Source organism: Coturnix japonica, chromosome 1 (assembly GCF_054131305.1).
Source record: "Coturnix japonica strain WE chromosome 1, WE-NBRP24, whole genome shotgun sequence".
Classification (NCBI taxonomy): Eukaryota; Metazoa; Chordata; class Aves; order Galliformes; family Phasianidae; genus Coturnix; species Coturnix japonica.
In genome coordinates, this window is record NC_140663.1 from 167,536,759 (window position 1) to 167,555,742 (window position 18,984).

Genomic DNA, 18,984 nt, shown 5'->3' on the forward strand with positions numbered 1-18,984 from the left:
AGACGCTATTTGTGGGCTTTGTAACTTGGGTTCATGGTGAAGGCATGGCCAGGACCCCCTTTACTGCAGAGCTGGCACTGACATCGGCAAGAAAAAAAAGTAACACAGATACATTAATCTGACTTAAGGCAGGGTAAACCCGTGTCATTGCAGCTGGCTTTCCTCCCATTCATCCAAAATTCTGTAGCAACTAAGCAAATACAAAGCAACTGAAAACCGCCAGCTAGGCCAAAGACGTTAAACGTTCCCATGCTTTCGACTGGAGAGAGAAGTAAAAAGTGTTGAACTGTAAGCCAAAGTAACAAACATTTCTTCCTTCTCTATACAGTCCTTCACATGTGCCACCGTTCTGTTATAGCTTAATAAAGGAAGTAATCCAAAAAGTGACATAGGTTCCTGTTAATCACACTATTTCTTGATTCCAAGAATCATTTAACAGCCATTAGGAGGGAAGAAATTTTGGTTTTCAGATTTTATGTAAGACCACCATACAATTCTTGTCAGCAATATGCATCTCAGGAACTTGCTTATTAAGATCAGAATTATTTACTCCAATTAACGCTATTTAAGAAAATTTTAAAACTACATTGAATAAAGATTCACATAAACAAGAGACTAAAGTTCTGATTCAGATCCTGGAATATCCACTAATACTCATTAAGAGTTGCCCATAATGTGTGCTATTTAGTCTGTTGTGATCCCTTAAAGGAGTAAAAGAATTGGTGAAAACTAATCTAACTGCAGGCAAACCTAAGGGAGACCCTGGGAACTCAGAAAAACATAGACAAGGCTCAAGATGGACAGGCCCACATTATTTACTGCACTGCAGATAGGCTGAAACGCACTCGTCTCAGAGATCCCTCTCTTGAGTCAAGAACTCAAGAGTGGACAAAGACTGAGATTTAATGTGGACCTGAACAGGCTTAGAAGAGCTACATCTGCGGAAAATAATAAAAAGAATATTGCGTCAACAAAAACTGAAGAAATTGAAGCAAATGCAACCAAAAAAATCAGGTTAAGAACAAGATGCGTTTAATCTGTAATCGCCCCTTAGAGTAGTACAATTTATGAAGCCAGCTGCTTTCTCTGCAGTAAAACCCGAGGGAAACAAAGGAAACCCAGTCCGGCCACGGGCCTCAGAACAGGGCCGATGCCGCGGCCATGGAGACCCAGGGCAGCTGAGGGGGGGGCGAAGGGTGGGGCCGAAGGGTGGGGATGGGGCGTCTGTGACGGCACAGCGCGTCACAATGCGGGGCTGGCATCGAGGCCAGCAGCGGGCAGCGCTGCTCCACTTTGGCCTGGGCCAGCGGTGAGTGCAGCAGCAGGGGGAAGGCTGTGCTGGGCCGGGCGCGAACTGCGGCCCGCGAGGGGTTTGGAGCCTGCAGTGCCGGCAGCGAGCGCTCAGGGGAGCCTGTGAGCGGCTCTCTGGGCAGTCAGCGGCGGCGCTGGCCTCAGCCCCCGCTGCCTCCCAGCTCCCTCGGCCCCGCTCGTACCTGACCCCAGGGGCTGTGTGTGGCTCCTGGCCACGCTCCCCCAGCCGTGCTCGAGCTCCCACCCAGCCCCTCTCACTGACCTCCCCTCTCTCATCTCTTCCAGATCATGGCTTTGGCGTTTTTCTTCGCCTTGTTGGCGCAGAGAGTGGCTTTTGTCGGTGATGAGTTGGATGTGGAAACGCTTGAACGCATGCGTGAGCGTGAGGTGTTTCTGCAAGAGCAGATGACACTGCAGTGGCAACACGTAGACAACCTGGGGCAGAGCTGGATAGGCATTCGAGCCTTGTCCTCTGTGTTGCCTTACGGGAAGGTTTGCAGCCTTCTTGAACGCATGCGTGAGGTGTTTCTGCGAAAGCGGATGGAAAAGCTTCCGCTTTTGCTTCCGCAATTAGAAGAGAGCAACCTGAAGAAGAGCAGGGTGGATATTCAAGCCTTGCTCTTCTCTGTGTTGCCTTACTGGAAGGTTTGCAGTGTTCTTTGCATTCTCTTCCTTTTTCTCTGGTTCATGTGGAAGATCTATAAAAAGTTCCAGAGAACTGAAGACATCAGTGATGAGGAGAGCTCCATCAGTAAGCAGGAGCAGCAGGAGGAGAAACAGGAACCGGAGGTGCAGCAGGAGAAAGCAGGGGAGGAGGGGAGTAATCTTCTCCGTGCTGATGTGCTCTGGCCAGACCAAATTCATCGAGATAACTGTGAGCAGATACTCCTCCTCTTTGGTCGCCTCATCGACTTATGCCGGTATTTCGTGTCAGATACTTTCTTTCCGGTGCCAGAGCTCCCCATCGGGGTGGGCAGTGCCTATGTAGGCTGGTGTCCCCCTGAGAACGAACCCATCTTCCGCCTGCTTGTGCCCCTGTCGGCCCCCCGTGGGCACGTTTTCCACCTCGATCTGGGTGCCGCAGGGGAGCTGCCAGCAAGGAACTCCCGCATCCGTGTAGATCTGGAATGCACGTGCGGGAGGGAGCAGGAGATGGGTATGCGGTGCTTCCTCCACACCTCCAAGGAAGAGCTGGGAAATCAGCGCCCCAGCCTACTGTGTGACTTCTGCAAGGACGCCTACCTAGACGTGGAGAAGACTGCCCGATGGTTCCGGGTGCTGATCGCAAATGCCTGGAAATACATGCCTGAGGCAGCGACATGCAGTATGAATGTGGCATTCTCCAGGCGCTCCTGCAGGATTCATCTGACAGACATCCACAAAACAGCCGTCGTTGTTGAGATTGTGTTTGGCGTCCAGCAAGAAAATACGGACATCTTTCTGAGCAGCCAGGAGACAGAGGCTGCTTTTACCCCCAGCACAATCTGGCCACAGAGTTGTGCGGTGGCTGAGGAAAAGTTTTTCCAGCACATAGCCACCCATGACCAGGAGAACACTTTCAACAGCCTCAGTTATGTGCAAGCGGGTGCCCACATCCTGGCGGGCAGCACTTTTTCTCCCTACCAACTGAGGACAGTGCTCATGCACCTCCTGACTGCCATCCCTCTGGAAGGCTGGCATGTGAGCTATTTCCTTCAGCGGATGGATGACATCTTGCGCTACCTGCGCTGCTGTGTGGAGGAAAAACGCCTGAACCATTTCCTCATAGGAAATGAGGACGTGCCTGCGGAGATTATCTTGCCGCAGGAATTCCGAGCATCCCAACCGCTCAACCTCCTCCAGCACCTGGTGCAAGATCCAGACAGTTATGAGCAGGCACTGCAGGAGTTGCAGGAGCTGCAAGATCAGCTCACAGACCTGCTGATCTATTAGAAATGAGAGACGCCCATTTGTCCTACAGACGAGCACTCTGGACATGGAGAAGACACCACTCAGCAGGCAGTCGGAATTGCTCCCAAATGTTTTCTCCACAACAAACCAACAGTGCGGTAGCCAGAGTGCTGAACTGAATATGCACAAGGGAGCAGCTGACGTGAGACTACACTGTCCTTCCTTCACCACCCTGAGGACCACCTGGAGAGAGAGAAGATGCTCAGCCTCCTATACAAACTCTCCAGGATATGGAGAAAACTGCAACCTGGTTCCAGGAACTGGTGAGAGAAGCCTGGGTAGCTATGCCTCAACTGTCAACAGTGCAGCGCGAGTTGAGGCCCTCCGTCTGCTTCTGCAAGCTCCGGCTGACAACCACCTCTTGCAGAGTCCTCTGCATTGAGCTCAGGCTCAGGGTACAGCAAGAGGACTTGGACACATTCCTGTCCTTTGAGTAGGCAGGGGCTGTTGATAGCAGAAGCACGAGGAGGCCGCAGAGATGCGATGCAGCAGAGACTTCTTTGGGAAACAGCCGCTACAGCAGGCTACATCTGATGGATTTCAAAAGAAGCTGCTTACTTAAGGCAGCGTTTGGAGTACAGCAAGACCATAAAGACATCTACCCGAGCAGCCAGGAGTCAGAGACAGCTAGACCCATATCCTGGCAGCCACCGGCATTTCTACGTATGCCTTTTAGATGCCGGGACCACATGGAGTGAAGAAGAATCATCTTTGTCCACACTGACAATTTAGTTAATTAGTTAAATATAGTTAATTAGTTAAATATAGTTAATGTAGATCAGAAAATGCATATTATTAAAACATATACATCGATGAAATATACATGAAATATCGATGTATATGTTTTAATAAAAATTTAATTAAATTAGATTTTAAAATTAATAAAATATTAATAAAAATTATAAAAATTATAAAATTTTATAAAAATTATAAAAATTAATAAAAATTAAAAAACAAACAAAACTAGTGGTATATGCGCCCTTCTTTTGGTGAGACTAATGCATCAGCTTTGGGACACTGGTGGATGGCAAGCTGAGACTAACAATTGCAGAAGTCAGCTTTAAGCTTGACTACGTTCATTAGACGCTATTTGTGGGCTTTGTAACTTGGGTTCATGGTGAAGGCATGGCCAGGACCCCCTTTACTGCAGAGCTGGCACTGACATCGGCAAGAAAAAAAAGTAACACAGATACATTAATCTGACTTAAGGCAGGGTAAACCCGTGTCATTGCAGCTGGCTTTCCTCCCATTCATCCAAAATTCTGTAGCAACTAAGCAAATACAAAGCAACTGAAAACCGCCAGCTAGGCCAAAGACGTTAAACGTTCCCATGCTTTCGACTGGAGAGAGAAGTAAAAAGTGTTGAACTGTAAGCCAAAGTAACAAACATTTCTTCCTTCTCTATACAGTCCTTCACATGTGCCACCGTTCTGTTATAGCTTAATAAAGGAAGTAATCCAAAAAGTGACATAGGTTCCTGTTAATCACACTATTTCTTGATTCCAAGAATCATTTAACAGCCATTAGGAGGGAAGAAATTTTGGTTTTCAGATTTTATGTAAGACCACCATACAATTCTTGTCAGCAATATGCATCTCAGGAACTTGCTTATTAAGATCAGAATTATTTACTCCAATTAACGCTATTTAAGAAAATTTTAAAACTACATTGAATAAAGATTCACATAAACAAGAGACTAAAGTTCTGATTCAGATCCTGGAATATCCACTAATACTCATTAAGAGTTGCCCATAATGTGTGCTATTTAGTCTGTTGTGATCCCTTAAAGGAGTAAAAGAATTGGTGAAAACTAATCTAACTGCAGGCAAACCTAAGGGAGACCCTGGGAACTCAGAAAAACATAGACAAGGCTCAAGATAAACAGAATCACAGAATCACAGAATTTTAGGGGTTGGAAGGGACCTCTAGAGACCATTGAGTCCAACCCCCCTGCCAAATCAGGCTCCCTACACCATGTCTCACAGGTAGGCGGCCAGTCGGGTCTTGAATATCTCCAGAGAAGGAGACTCCACCACCTCCCTGGGCAGCCTGTTCCAGTGCTATGTCACCCTCACTGTAAAGAAGTTCTTCCGCACATTCGTGCGGAACTTCCTATGGTGTACTTTCATCCCGTTACCCCTAGTCCTATCCCCACGCACTACTGAAAAGAGACCAGCCTCACCACTATGGCTCCCACACCTCAGGTATAAACCTGGATCAAGTCCCCTCTCAGCCTTCTTTTCTCAAGGCTAAACAGACCCAGTTCCCTAAGTCTCTCCTCATAGGAGAGATGCTCCAGGCCCTTCACCATCTTAGTGGCCCTCCGCTGGACTCTTTCTAAGAGATCCCTGTCTTTTTTGTACTGGGGAGCCCAGAACGGGACACAATATTCCAGATGAGGCCTCACCAGGGCAGAGTAGAGGGGGAGGATCACCTCCTTCGACCTGCTGGACATGCTCTTTTTAATACACCCCAGTATGCCATTGGCTTTTTTGGCTACAAGGGCACACTGCTGGCTCATGGTCAATCTGTCGTCCACCAGGACGCCCAGGTCCTTCTGTGCAGAGCTCCTCTCCAGCAGCTCTTCCTCCAGCCTGTACAGGTGCATGCAATTATTTCTACCCAGGTGCAAGACTCTACATTTGTTTTTGTTAAACCTCATCCGGTTTCTTACTGCCCAGCTCTCCAGCCTGTCCAGGTCTCGCTGAATAGCACCACAGCCTTCAGGCATGTCAGCCAATCCTCCCAGCTTCGTGTCATCAGCAAACTTGCTGAGGGTGGTCACTATCCCCTCATCAAGGTCGTTGATGAAGATGTTGAACAAGACCGGACCCAGTACAGACCCCTGGGGGACTCCACTAGTTACAGGCCTCAAACCAGACACCGCACCGCCAACGACAACCCTCTGCACTCTAGAATTAGTAGAAAGTAGAAATTAGTTATAATTACTTGTGGTCTTAAAGGTGAACTGGAATTCTAAAGATCCAAATCGCAGTTCTGCAATTCAGAGAAAGCGCTTAAGAAAGTTTGTTTTCCTCCATCCTCAGAGTGTGCTCTGGTGTCTCTGTCATGTATATAGCATTTTACTGAATTTCTGTCTTCCGCTGGTGAAAACAATATCAAAGTAATCTTATTAGTATTAGTATTAATTAGTATGATAATTGATAGAGTACAGTTAATTTACTGAAACCTTGTATGTATTGTTATGTCTTCACCGAAAAATAAAGTAAGACAACTGAGCTTTGTCCGGCAAAATCAGGTTTTCAGATTATCAATGTGAGAATTAGTTGGTATTTTTCACATTTAGCTAATTTTTGTTATTTCTGGTTGACTGAGAAACATTTGAATGGAAAACCAAGAAAGCTGCGATTTTTTTTATAGTCCTGAGGAGTGAAGAAAGGAAAAGTAATAATAAAGGGGAAAGAAATAAAAAAAAATTAAAAAATTAAAAAATAAATTAAAAAAAAAAAGGAAAAAAAAAAAAGTGACGCTCATCTACTTTTAAGATAAATAAGTAATAATGCCAAGGGCACCTTCGTATCAGTTAAAGTGTATTGGGTTTAAAGATTAAATTTTATCCTAAAGGACTAAAAGGGAAAAGGGAAGGTGTTTTGGTTTTTTTTTGGGTTTTTTTTTTTTTTTTTTTTTTTCTTTTTATCTCCATGGTACTGTAGACTATCCTTCAGACTATAAGACAGAAATTGTGTGATCGCCAGCAGATGCAGTAGGAAATGTGCAAACTGAGAATAGGGAAAAGGCTGAGGTTCTCAATACCTTTTTTTACATCTGTCTTTAATAGTTAGAAGTTATCCTCAGGGTCTTCTACCCCCTGACCTGGAAATCTCAGACAGGGAGCAAAATAAGCCCCCACAATTCAAAAGGAAATAGTCAGAGACCTACTACTCCACCTTGACTGCCACAAGTACACAGGGCCAGATGGAATCTACTCTTTGTACAATACTTCCCTTACAGATGAGGAAGCTGGTTGAGGTGATAGCCAAGCCATCATCTATCAGCATCCCTGGTCAACCAGAGAGGTCCCAGAAGACTGGAGGCTTGCAAATGTGATCCCTCTCTACATGAATTGCCATTAGGAGTATTCAGGGAACTCCAAACCTGTTACCCTGATCTTGGTGCCAGGAAAGGTTATGGAGCAGATCATCTTGAGGGAGATCACATGGCACGTGCAAAGGCAACTGGGGGATAAGGTCTAGCCTGCATGGATCTCTGAAAGGCAGGTTCTGCTTGACCAACCATATCTCCTTCTATGACTGAGTGACCTTCTTGGTGGTTGAGGGAAAGGTGGTTGACGTAGACTACCTAGACTTCAGCAAATCCTTTGACACTGTCTCCCACAGCATTCTCCTGGAGAAGCTGGCAGCCCATGGCTTGGACAGATACATTCTTTGATGAGGAAAGAATTGACTGGATGACTAGGCCCAGAGTGTGGTGGCAAATGAAGTTAAATTCAGATGGCAACCAGTAACGATTAGTGTTCCCTAGGGGTCAGTGCTGGAGCCTGTCCTCTTCAATATCTTTATTGATTATCTGGATGAGGTCTTTGAGTGCACCCCCAATAAGTTTGCAAGTGGCACCAAGCTGGCAGGAAGTGTCAATAAGCTTGGGGATAGGAAGGTCCTACAGAGTGATCTGAACAGGCTGGACAGATGGGCTGCAGACAATGGGATGAGATTCAACAAGACCAAGTTCTGGGCCCTGCACTTTGGCAACAACACCCCCAGGCAATACGAGTGACTTGGGACAGTGGCTGGAAGACTGTAGAGGAAACAAACCTGGGTGTAGTGGTCAGTTCTCAGCTGAACATGGGCTAGCAGTGTGCTCAGGTGACCAAGACCAACAGTATCCTGGCTTGTATCAGAAATAAAGCAGCAATCAGGAGCAGGAAAGTGATCTATCTTTACTCACCAGGGGTGAGGCCACAGCTTGAGTGGTGTGATCAGTTTTGGGTCCTTCATTTCAAGAAATACATCCAGGCCCTGCATATCCAGAGAAAGGCAATGAAGTTGGTGAGGAGCACAAGTCTAACAAGAAACAGCTGAAGAGTCTGGGATTGTTTAGTTGAGAAGAAGAGGCTGAGGAGTGACTTTATCGCTCTCCCCAGCTACATGAAGTGAGGTTGTTGTGAGCTGGGAGTCAGCCTATTCTTTCATGTAGCTGTGAACAGGACTAGGGAGAATGGCCTCAAGTTGTACTCAGGGAGATTCAGGTTGGATGTTAGGAAATACTACTTCTCCAACAGGATGATCAGGTGCTAGAATAGCCTGCCCAGGGAGGTGGTGGTGTCACCATCCCTAGAGGTGTTCAAGAAATGTTTAGAATCATAGAATCATAGAATTACTGAGCTTGGAAAAGATCCCGAAGATCATCAAGTCCAACCACAGACTAACCTTAGTACCTTAACTCCAACAACCCTCTGCTAAATCATATCCCTGAGCACCGCATCCAGATGGCTCTTAAACACATCCAGGGACAGTGACTTGACCACCTCCCTGGGAAGCCTATTCCAGTACTTAACTATCCCTTCTGTAAAGAAGTGTTTTCTAACGTCCAACCTAAATTTACCTTGGTGCAACTTGAGGCCATTTCCCCTTGTCCTGTCACTTGTCACCAGCGAGAAGAGACTTGCCCCACTCTCACTGTAAGCACCTTTCAGATACTGGAAGAGAGCAATAAGGTCTCCCCTCAGCCTCCTTTTCCCCAGACTAAACAGCCCTGGCTCCCTCAGCCTCTCCAATAGGGCTGATTTTCTAAGCCCTTTAGGAGTTGTACTGAGGGGCAAGGCTTAGTGGTAAATATTGGTGACAGATAGATGGTTGGTCTGGATGGTCTTAGAGATCTTTTCCATCCATGGTGATTCCATGATTCTATGGTTCTTCAGGCTTCAGAAATGAATACTGCACTGTGAGAAGGAAGTACTCACACACCAGAGTTTTTCTTTCCAATGTTTAGGACACTGTGTCTAGGACATAGTAATATTACTTTATATTATCCCCTTCCAACTGCTGCCACTATTTGACTAAATGTGTATGGGAATTATCCACAGAGACTATTACTGAAACGAATATCATGAGACAAATATTCTACCATTCGCTATTAACTGAAAAAACAATACATTATCTATTCTTTTTGTTCTTATTTTACGTTACTACTAGAAATCCCAGTAAAATAGCAGGACGACATTTACAGCTGAGTTAATTAACATGCCGCCAATGCTGATGAACTAAGTCTGATAGAAAGCACACACAAGGAAGAAGAAACTCTGCAGGAGTTCCATTTAGTTCAGTTCAATATAGCAAATAATTTTAAATGGAAGGTTCAGTGGAAGAAAAAATATCTCAATTAATAATTTTTAATAATTAAAAGAATAGCCTATAAATTATTACAGTATTTGCATGTCTGAGATTTGAAATTTAAAACTAAATTTGTGGTAATTTCTTCAGTACAAGATAAACTGCAAGAATTTTTTTATTTTTTTTTCCATTCAATATTTTTAATTCCTACATAGATCCTGACTTCAGAATCAAATTATCTCTTTCTGTTTTTTTGTCTTATCCTCAATATGTGGGTCCTGCAGGCAAAATATGGTCTTCTGGGAGCAAGTAGACAACTTTATTGCCTGCTGTTTACACACCGCATGAAATGGGAAATGGAGTTCTGTTGAGACAGTATACTATAGCTCACTAATACTAGAAATGCTGACTCTGAGTGCTGCTCAGTAAAGGATGACAATAAAAGATTGTTTTTTCTTGCTCAAAGACATTGAGAACAGAAGGGACCAGCACTTCCTATCAAAGGGACCATCTGGTCCTATGTTTCGCTCATATAATGCAGATATTTTTCCAGAAGCTGGGTTAAAATATGTTTCTTGGGAAAATACTGAATCTGCTTTTAAAGGCTACGAACAATAGCAAGACCATGGCTTCTTCTGGAGGTTGTTCTAGAGGTTAATTAACTTCACGAATGTAACTTTTACCATTTTATTTCAAGACCTCTGGCACCAGGCCCTGGATCACCTTAAGTCTTTATCTGCAAAATTTAACATCCTCTTACAATAAATACCTTATTATTTGAACTTAATTTCCTCTTCAATAACCTATTAGGCGGAATTCCATATGCATCTCACTTCAAGGATTTGTTTTTACTATCTGGGTCATCTGAATTCTCCTAATTGTCTTTCCTAAAGTACAGGCCTCAAGCAGGATGAGGAATTCTTCTAAATCTTTCAATCACTGTTTTAAGAGGTTATTATTATTATTATTTTTTTTTTATTATTTAGACTTCCAATGGCAATGTTTATGGAACATTATACTGAGCTTCCATATCGGTGCTGTTATTTTTATTCTGTTTCCAAAATCTGTACTTTCCAAGGAGAAATTTCTAATTCTGCTGCTGAAGCCTGCATCGCTTTTCATATTTAGTACCTTGTATTGTAATGTTGCACTGGAACACATTTTACTGAATTACAGTCTTCTACCCAGGGGATTTAGAACACTGTCTGTGCACATCCTCCTCTCTTCATTGTTAACCGTGTCCATTGATCTATTCAGTGCACCAGCAAAGCCCTTACAATATTGTCTAAATACATACAGTATAATTATTGATTAAAATATTAAGCAGTATCAGATCCTGAAGAATTCTCAATGTTCCCAGCTATCATAATACCTAGCAATTATTTATTTTCCTTTAAATAATTTCTTTTCTGAAGTGATCAGGCAGTTCTACTAAATAATCTTTGAAAGTCCCTTCCAACTGAGCCACTCTATTGTATTTAAAATTCAATTTGCCATCTTTGAATACATCAGGTTTTGGCCAACTGTTATACATGACTATTTGTGATATACTTTGCATAACTTCCCAAAGCAAGGTATTATTTAATGTTGTGTGTTGTGTCAAAAACTTTGAAAAATTTGATGTACAAAATCACTTTTATCAATTTTTTTTTAATCTGATCAAAAATTATCACAACATTTCCCTGTTCTGATTATATTTTTTTAACAGACAGTCATTGTGTTTTTGTACTAATATCTGTTTGTACATTACTTGTGCTCTGAATATAAATATTTAATGAACTCTTCTGGAAAGAGAAGCAATGAAATTTCTAATTTGATGGTAAGGGTTCTAGTTAAATAAGGTATTTTGTAGCCAAATCTTGCTGTGAAAGGTACAGTGAGAACAGGAGTATGATGAAATTACTCTCTTCTCTACTGAATAAACAAATAAATAAATAAATAAGAAAGAAAAGGAGACTGTGAGTGATGATATAATTACTTCATCAAATAACACCATACTAGATAGAATACAGTATTATTTCTGTGCTAATTGTATGTATAGTGTTTGAACAGTGGTCTGCAAGCTGTTTATTCTAAAAAATATATAATAAGAAGAAATACATTTTCAAATTACATAAATGATGCTGACCAGTTTGATTTTCTTTTGCTGTGTGGCCCACATTTTCTCATTCATGTGACAGCAGCTCACCAGATCTTCCATATCAGTGCGTGTAGCAGCTCTGTATTTCTGAATACAATCACATACCTCAGTGTGCTTTTTAGAGTTTTTATTTTCTTGATAGTCTTTTACCTATTTTTAAGCTTCAGTTCCTATTGCTTTGCTTTTGAGAGGCTTGTAAAGTTTCTCCCCTGCTGTCTGACAAAATGATGAATGTGTACAACTGAAAATTTCTTTAGCACAGTTTGTTCTTATGTTCATTGTGATCCTTAGAAAACTGAACATACCTGATTTGACTGAGGCTTTATAGGTCTGTTCTACCATTATGTTGATGATCTCTTTTTTGCATAGTTGCCATTTTTATACTAGAATGTTAGGACAACAAGTCAAGTATGTTTATCTCCATCTGTTTCTTGTAGTACACATCAGAACTGTAGCAGTGTAAATTAAGTGAAATTATTCAGAAATTGTATGATTCTAAAAACTTGTTCTCCAAAGCAGTTCTATAACTTTAGGCATACTAATAAAACTGTAAATGCAAACATTTTTGCGAACACTTGTTTTTGGTATGAACACATTACTTCCAGTGACAACACTGACAACTATTCAGGCTAAGGATGTCGAGGTGTTAGAGAGTGTTGAAAGGAAGGGCACTAAGATCAGAAGATTAGAGCACCTCACTGTTAGGAAAACTGAAGGGAACTGAGCTTGTTATGCGTGGATAAGGCCCTGGGGAGACCTCATTGCAGCCTTCTAGTATTTGAAGGGAATTTACAGGCAGGAGGTAGATTGGCTTTGTACACGCATAGATAATGATAGGACAAGGGGAGGATGGCTTTAAACTAAAACTGGGGAGATTTAGATTAGATATAGATTAGAAATATTTTACTCAGAGTGAAGTGAGGCACTGACACAACCTGCCAGAGAGGTTGTGGATGCCTCATCTTTGGAGGAATTCAAGGCCAGGTTGGATGGGGCTCTGGGTCAGCCTGAGCTGATGGGTGGCAACCCTGCCTATGTCAGGGGAGTTGGAAGTAGATGATCTTTTAGGTTGTTTCTTCATTTTTTTCCCTTCTAAGAAATAGGTAATATCATAAAGTTAAAAGTATAAACTGGTAAAATATACTCATTGATAAAAAATCCACATCCAGGAAGAAGCATTACTATTATGAAACCATTATAAATGAACATAATTGCAGTACACCAAACAATCCAACCCTAATTTAAAAATTGAAACATTTTGACAGCAAAGTACAATTTTAAATGTCACAGTACAACTCTCACAGTACAACTGAGTTGGATAAACAGGCCAACAAGGCTAGTTTGATAGAGTACCTCAATACAGAAAGGATACTGAGGTGCTGGCACAGGTAAAGGCAACAAGGCTTGTGAAGGGCTTGGAAAATCTGCCCTACAAGGAACAACTAAAGGAAATGGGGATATTTAAGCTGGGTAGGGGAGGCTGAGGGGAGACCTTATTGCTCTCTTCAAATACCTGAAAAGTGATTGAAGCAAGAGCAGGATTTGTCTCTTCTCACTGGTTACAGGTTGAGGGGAAATGGCCTCAAGTTGCACCACGTTAATTTTAGGTTGGTTTCTTTACAGAAAGGGTTGTTAAGACTGAAATAGACCCCTCAGGGAGGCAGTTGGGTCACCATCCCTGGATGTGTTTAAAAACCATTTGGATGTGGTGCTCAGGGACATGGGTTAGCAGAGGACTGTTAGAGTGATGGTAGTATGGTTAGGTTGTGGTTGGGCTTGATGATCTTTAAGGTCTTTTCCACCTTCAATTAGTCAGTTTTCAACTACATGGATTGTTTTTGAGATGAAAATTTTGGGAAAGAAGACAAAGCAACCAATAATTAGGTTTTTTAATGGTTAATTAGCAAGTAAAAGAATGGACTATTAACTTAGGCACTTTATAAAACTTTTCTTTTTTTGAAGATTAACAAAAGTATGGGATATCACGTATCATATTTTGGTAAAGGAAACATAATGAATGTTACTGTGCTGTGTTTTCTTTCTTATTATGGATTATAACATGTTATCTTTATTATTTGCATGTAGATATCCATTTATAAAAGAAGATTATTGAGAAAAAATGTGTATTTTTCAGGAAAAAATCAGTGACATAATTCTGGAATGAGTGTCAACTAAACCTTTAATTTTTTACAGCTTTCAAGAAAGCTCAGGGATATGCTGCAGAATATAGAAAAACCCCTATATGTAAGAACGTGCACTACCTTTAGAAATTGTTATGCTTGTACAATGTTCTATTTGCATTTGGAAAGTCTGACCTGAATTCTGAGTGAAGTTTCTACTCTTTGTGATTTCAATATAGGAGTAAAGCCAGCAAATGAATTGTCTTCAGGACTCAGTAATGTGATTAAGGAAAAGGATATATGGAAAACCTTGCTACTGAGAAAATGTGAATTATTAGAGAAATTACTGAACATAAGTTATAGGGATGGTCAAAGAAATTGAAAAAGTAACAAGAAATACTTATATCAAAATTGGTAACGATAACTCTGATATTGGGCAAACAGCAGATATAAATTTATTTCTATACTAGAAGAAATCTCTTTATTTCAATGGGGATTTCTTCTGTAGAGTTTTAGATAGGAGTATAACTATAGTGGTTAATGAGGTAGGTGACATACAGGGTGAATTGCTTTATTTATTCACTCATGTAATATGAGGAAAGAATACTGGCCTTAGGATCTGAAAGGAATTGTAAGAACGTTTTGCAGACTTGCAAAGGTGCATATCATCTGTTCTAGACACTTTCTTTGCCTGCGTGACAAACTGTTTAAATTGTTTGTCTTAGGTGATAGAGCTGTCATTCCTCAGTCATTTATTTTAGCCATAAGAAGAGGATTTGGGGTTTTACACATTTCTGGGTAGCTTGGCACATGGATAACTTCATACTGTTTGGGTTGTTACACCACTCTGGGAGTCCTATGGTGACTTCACCACACTAAACTGCCATTTCTCTTTTCTCTAATACAGTGCAAGTGAAGACTTGTCATCACTTCCCTGATTCCTCCTCAAGTCGATTTAGTTTTCTTTTTTCTGCTTCTGCCCTGCTACCTAGACTTTAGGTCTAGTAAAAGCCTGAGCTATATAAGTTTACAAGTTTGTTCTAATAGTTTTTCATTATATTAAAGCAATATATAAAAAACTCAGCCACTCAAATATAGTTCCCTTCCCTTCTTTTTCCTTCTTTTTTTTTTCTTTTTTTTTTTCTTTTTCTTTTTCTTTTTTCTTTCTTGTTTGCTAACTTTAGCATGGTGCTTTTCATCCCATAACTACTGTATAATAGTCTATGTACACACTATTATCAGTACCCACAAGTTCCCTCCCAGTGCTTGTGGGTCATTTTAGTCTATTGTTGTCCTAATTAGTTTCCTCTTAGTGTTTATGCAACAAAATGATGCAATGTGAATTTTACAATTCACAATACAATTTTACAATGTGAAATTTACAATGTGAATCTAACATGCCTTCAGACTTTTTATGTACAGATATTCACCTTAATTCTTTTACTTAAGGAGCATAAAAAGCTTTTCAAATTTATTTATTTATTTACTTATTTTTACTGAAAGGGAAAACTTGAGTTTGAATAAAATTTTAGATATTTTCTAACCTAAAGTTTGCAGGTCAATTAGGAGGAAGAGTCTGAAAAGAGAATTTGCCAGGAAAACATGTACTCCTAATGTCTTTTCGGTAAGTCTGGATATTTTCCTTTACTTTGCAAGATTTTCAGACTTTCATTTATTTGTGTATAGACTACACTGCTTATTGTTTCCTCTTACTTTTATCACTTTCAGAACCAAAGTGATACAAACTCAGCTGTAACATGATCAATACCAAGTGGCAGTTATGGTTTTGTTTGCTACTTCCTTCTAGCATTGTTCTGAATGTGAATGATATCCCAATGTCATTTAATGAAAGAAAATCTGATCATAAGAAAAGTATAGGCAATTTTTACTGCCAGCATGGTTTTCCCAGATGTTATGTTGTTTTAGCCTTGAAATGAATTCTCCCCACTAGGAGTATTTCCCCACTAAAAATCCTTTTTGGGAATGATGCAGAATCTGGTCTAATTTTCAGTTCTCCATATTTTCGAACAGTGTGTCTCATATTTACCAGTTCCAACAGAGTGTGAAGACACTTCAGATAGTATAAGGGACCTAAATGCCTGTAACTGAATCCCACAGCACATGTGTAAACGTTAAATATTTCTTCAATGAAAAGATCTTCCATGAAGGATTTTTTGTTCCCTCTTCTCGCTCTTCTACATTAGATGATAGAAAGCGAAGAAGAAATGAACGGTTTTCTTGACTGATGCTTGTGAATTCAAGCAGTTTAACAAGTATTTTATCAGTAGTAGTCTAAGTTTTATATTCAACCTAAAACATACCTGCAGAAAAAGACCGTGTCTCATATTGGTTTCAAGACTCCAAGAGACAAAGAATGCAGTGCTCTCAGAGAAAATTATATTGTTCCAAATGTATGATATAGAAAACTTTGAATTTTGAAACATTCAGATTTTTCTTGGTGTAGCTCTGACTAACATTAAAAATATTGTTTACTAATGTGATTTTTAGTAACATATTTTTGCATGGTGCCTCACACCATAAATTTAACAAAGCATACATTTATCTCCTTTTCTTTGTGTTAAGATTATAACTTTATTTTTAAATCTTGGCAGTTTTATAAGTGTTTAAAAAAACACTAAAAATAAAGACAATACTGAATAAGATTATTTAAAGGTTAAGATTATTCAGAATTGATAAGAACATTTTCAATTAAGATAAATATTGACCTGCCTAAAAAGCCACAGGGCAAATTCTGAAAGTTACATAGAGTTTTGAGTTAGGAGACAACAAATTTATGAAGTACAGATGAAATGCTTAAGTTACTTTGGTTACATCTCACTTTATTCTAAAGATTCATTTATTTATTGATGTCAATTATATATATTCTGGAGATAGAACACATTGATTATTTATTTATTTTGATATAAATATAAGTGAAAATCTGCTTTGCATTAAGAAAACATTCACATGCAATAAATTTCATTTTAAAATATATATTATATAGCTACAATTACGTCAAACTTATTTCCATTATTCTCTGATTATTTTTGTCATTACTAAGCATATACATATCCACATATTTATGTTTCCACTCTTCCCTTTAACAAGCTATTTTCCTTTCTTTAAAACAGCGTATGTTTGATTTTGCTTATTATCTTTTCGAATAATATAGAAGCTACCGATTATTTAAACTTTTTATTATTTTTTGTATTTACAGATTGTAGGAAAGATATTTTGCATGATATAGAGGTTGTTCTGCATGTGAATTTGCAGATCCAGAGCATACACAGATATCAGGAATCAGGAAAGATGTCCAATAGAAGAATACACGTGTTCAAGAAACGCTTGGATGTGGTGCTGAGCAATATGATTTAGCCTGGAAGTATTGGTAATGGCTGGACTAGATGATCTTCTAGGTCTTTTTCAACCTTGATAATTCTGTGATTCTGTGATTCTGTTATTCTGTGTTATCATAAATGCTAAAATGTCTCACAAAAATAAATAAATAAATAAATATAAAAATTCTTTTTAATTAAAGAAAGGGAGTTTTGTCAACTTTTACAATGTGATGCTCATTAGCCTTGGAACTCTACATTTACCTGGACAAACGTATTAGTCTTAATGGGTTTCTCTCCTAATTGGCAAGATAAAGTCACAAGTTATTTGGCTTCTGCCTGTTGAACTTTGAAAACTTTTTGTAACTACTGTGGTACCGAGAGACTGTCATTAAATTGTAACAATCCATAAACTTCCACTCCTAGTCTGACATCTGATTTCATGTATGTCAGCCTAGTACGGCTCTCAGTTGGAGTGGCTGGATGTCATACTGCTTGACATTTTCTGCATCTACGTCATTCTGAGGCAGAAGTATGATGAGACCTTACCTCTATTGAACTTCCCAGTTCCATGATTATTTCATATTTAAACAAACTAACAAAAGCACAGGAGAATGAAAGAAGGCTCACCTGCAATCTAGTAATGAGAATCTCAATTAGTGAATATTCCATCATACCCAGTCATTTTCAGTCCAATACTTCAGGTGCTTGATGACTGCAATAACTACCAAAGACTCAAGCTCAGAAACAGGACCTGTATTTTACCTTGCATTTAGAAAAAGGCTAGCTATGAAGGCATTTTGGTAGGGTATTAGAGGTCTATAAACACTTTATTTAGTGCAGTGTTGTGCCATGTTAGAAATTCTTAGTTTACCTTCAAGAAAGTTGAGATAGATAGCTATAGGGGTCAGAGCAGAGCTAATCTGTTTCTGAAATCACAAAGATGTTCAAAGGCTGACTGCTGCATCTCTAAACAATGCTACTTAGGCAAGATGAAGACCTATGGAAACTTGCCAAATACAGAGACAAAATGAAAATTTAAAACAAAGAAAACGTAAGTGCTTATCAGCTTTGCGGAGCATTTTAAGATTTCTACATGGGAATGTCTTTTACATCAGTGTTTTCTGTAGGTACTTCAGCACCTTTTATGTAAAGGTGATTTTTGTGTTGTGTTTTTGTTGTGTTTTTTTAATCGTCACAAAGCATTTGACTAGTACATAGAAAAGAGTAATATATGTAAATTCCTTTCTTAAAGTCAGAGTCTAAAAATGTATTTCCATTTTATAATTCAGTTTTATTTTTAAAAATTATATTATTAAACACTTAATAATAAATTTTAGAATTTTATAGTACATGCATTTGGTAATATTGGATATCATCTGGTAAATCACTTTTATCTCAGGACCTGTGGTATCCCAGTAGAAACTTTTATCTGTTATGAAATAGACAAATTTCTATTTTTTTATTTCTGATTGTGTAACCACTCAATGTCTGTAAGGCATCTTTCTTTAAAGTTGTTCACAGTCTTTTAAGGAACTTTTGATGAAGCTGTGAAATAAGATCTTAGTAAAAGCTTTTGAAAATATAAGTGCACAGTTTTAACTATCTATGTTGCCATGATCTTTCAAAAATTTGTCAATATTACTTATTTCCAGAAGAAGAAAAATAGATCTTATTAATTTAATTTTGGAAGTAAATGCTGCTCTTGTCTACAGTATTTTGACTGGAGTATTAACAGTATGTAAATTAAAATAAGGAAGGAAGTAATTAGTATTAAATTATCAGCCACTACTATGTTTAAAAATTCACTAACTTTC

At 39.6% G+C, this 18,984-nt stretch overlaps 1 protein-coding gene across 1 annotated transcript; it reads left to right on the forward strand.

Moving 5' to 3' along the window:
* Positions 1 to 1,599: 1,599 nt before the first annotated feature.
* LOC146762847 (inositol 1,4,5-trisphosphate receptor-interacting protein-like 1) lies at positions 1,600 to 4,044 on the forward strand. The gene is made up of 2 exons (XM_085508874.1): positions 1,600 to 1,737; positions 1,861 to 4,044. Exons 1-2 carry the CDS (start codon positions 1,600 to 1,602, stop codon positions 3,241 to 3,243), a joined length of 1,521 nt encoding a protein of 506 aa, XP_085365000.1. The 3' UTR covers positions 3,244 to 4,044.
* The last annotated feature ends 14,940 nt before the right edge of the window (positions 4,045 to 18,984 follow it).

What these genes read in the sequence shown, in the direction of transcription:
- LOC146762847 (XM_085508874.1), top strand. Translation starts at nt 1,600, where the DNA reads ATGGCTTTGGCGTTTTTCTTCGCCTTGTTGGCGCAGAGAGTGGCTTTT. An exon ending in TGACACTGCAGTGGCAACAC is followed by an intron (nt 1,738 to 1,860) that starts GTAGACAACCTG and finishes CGGATGGAAAAG; the next exon opens with CTTCCGCTTTTGCTTCCGCA.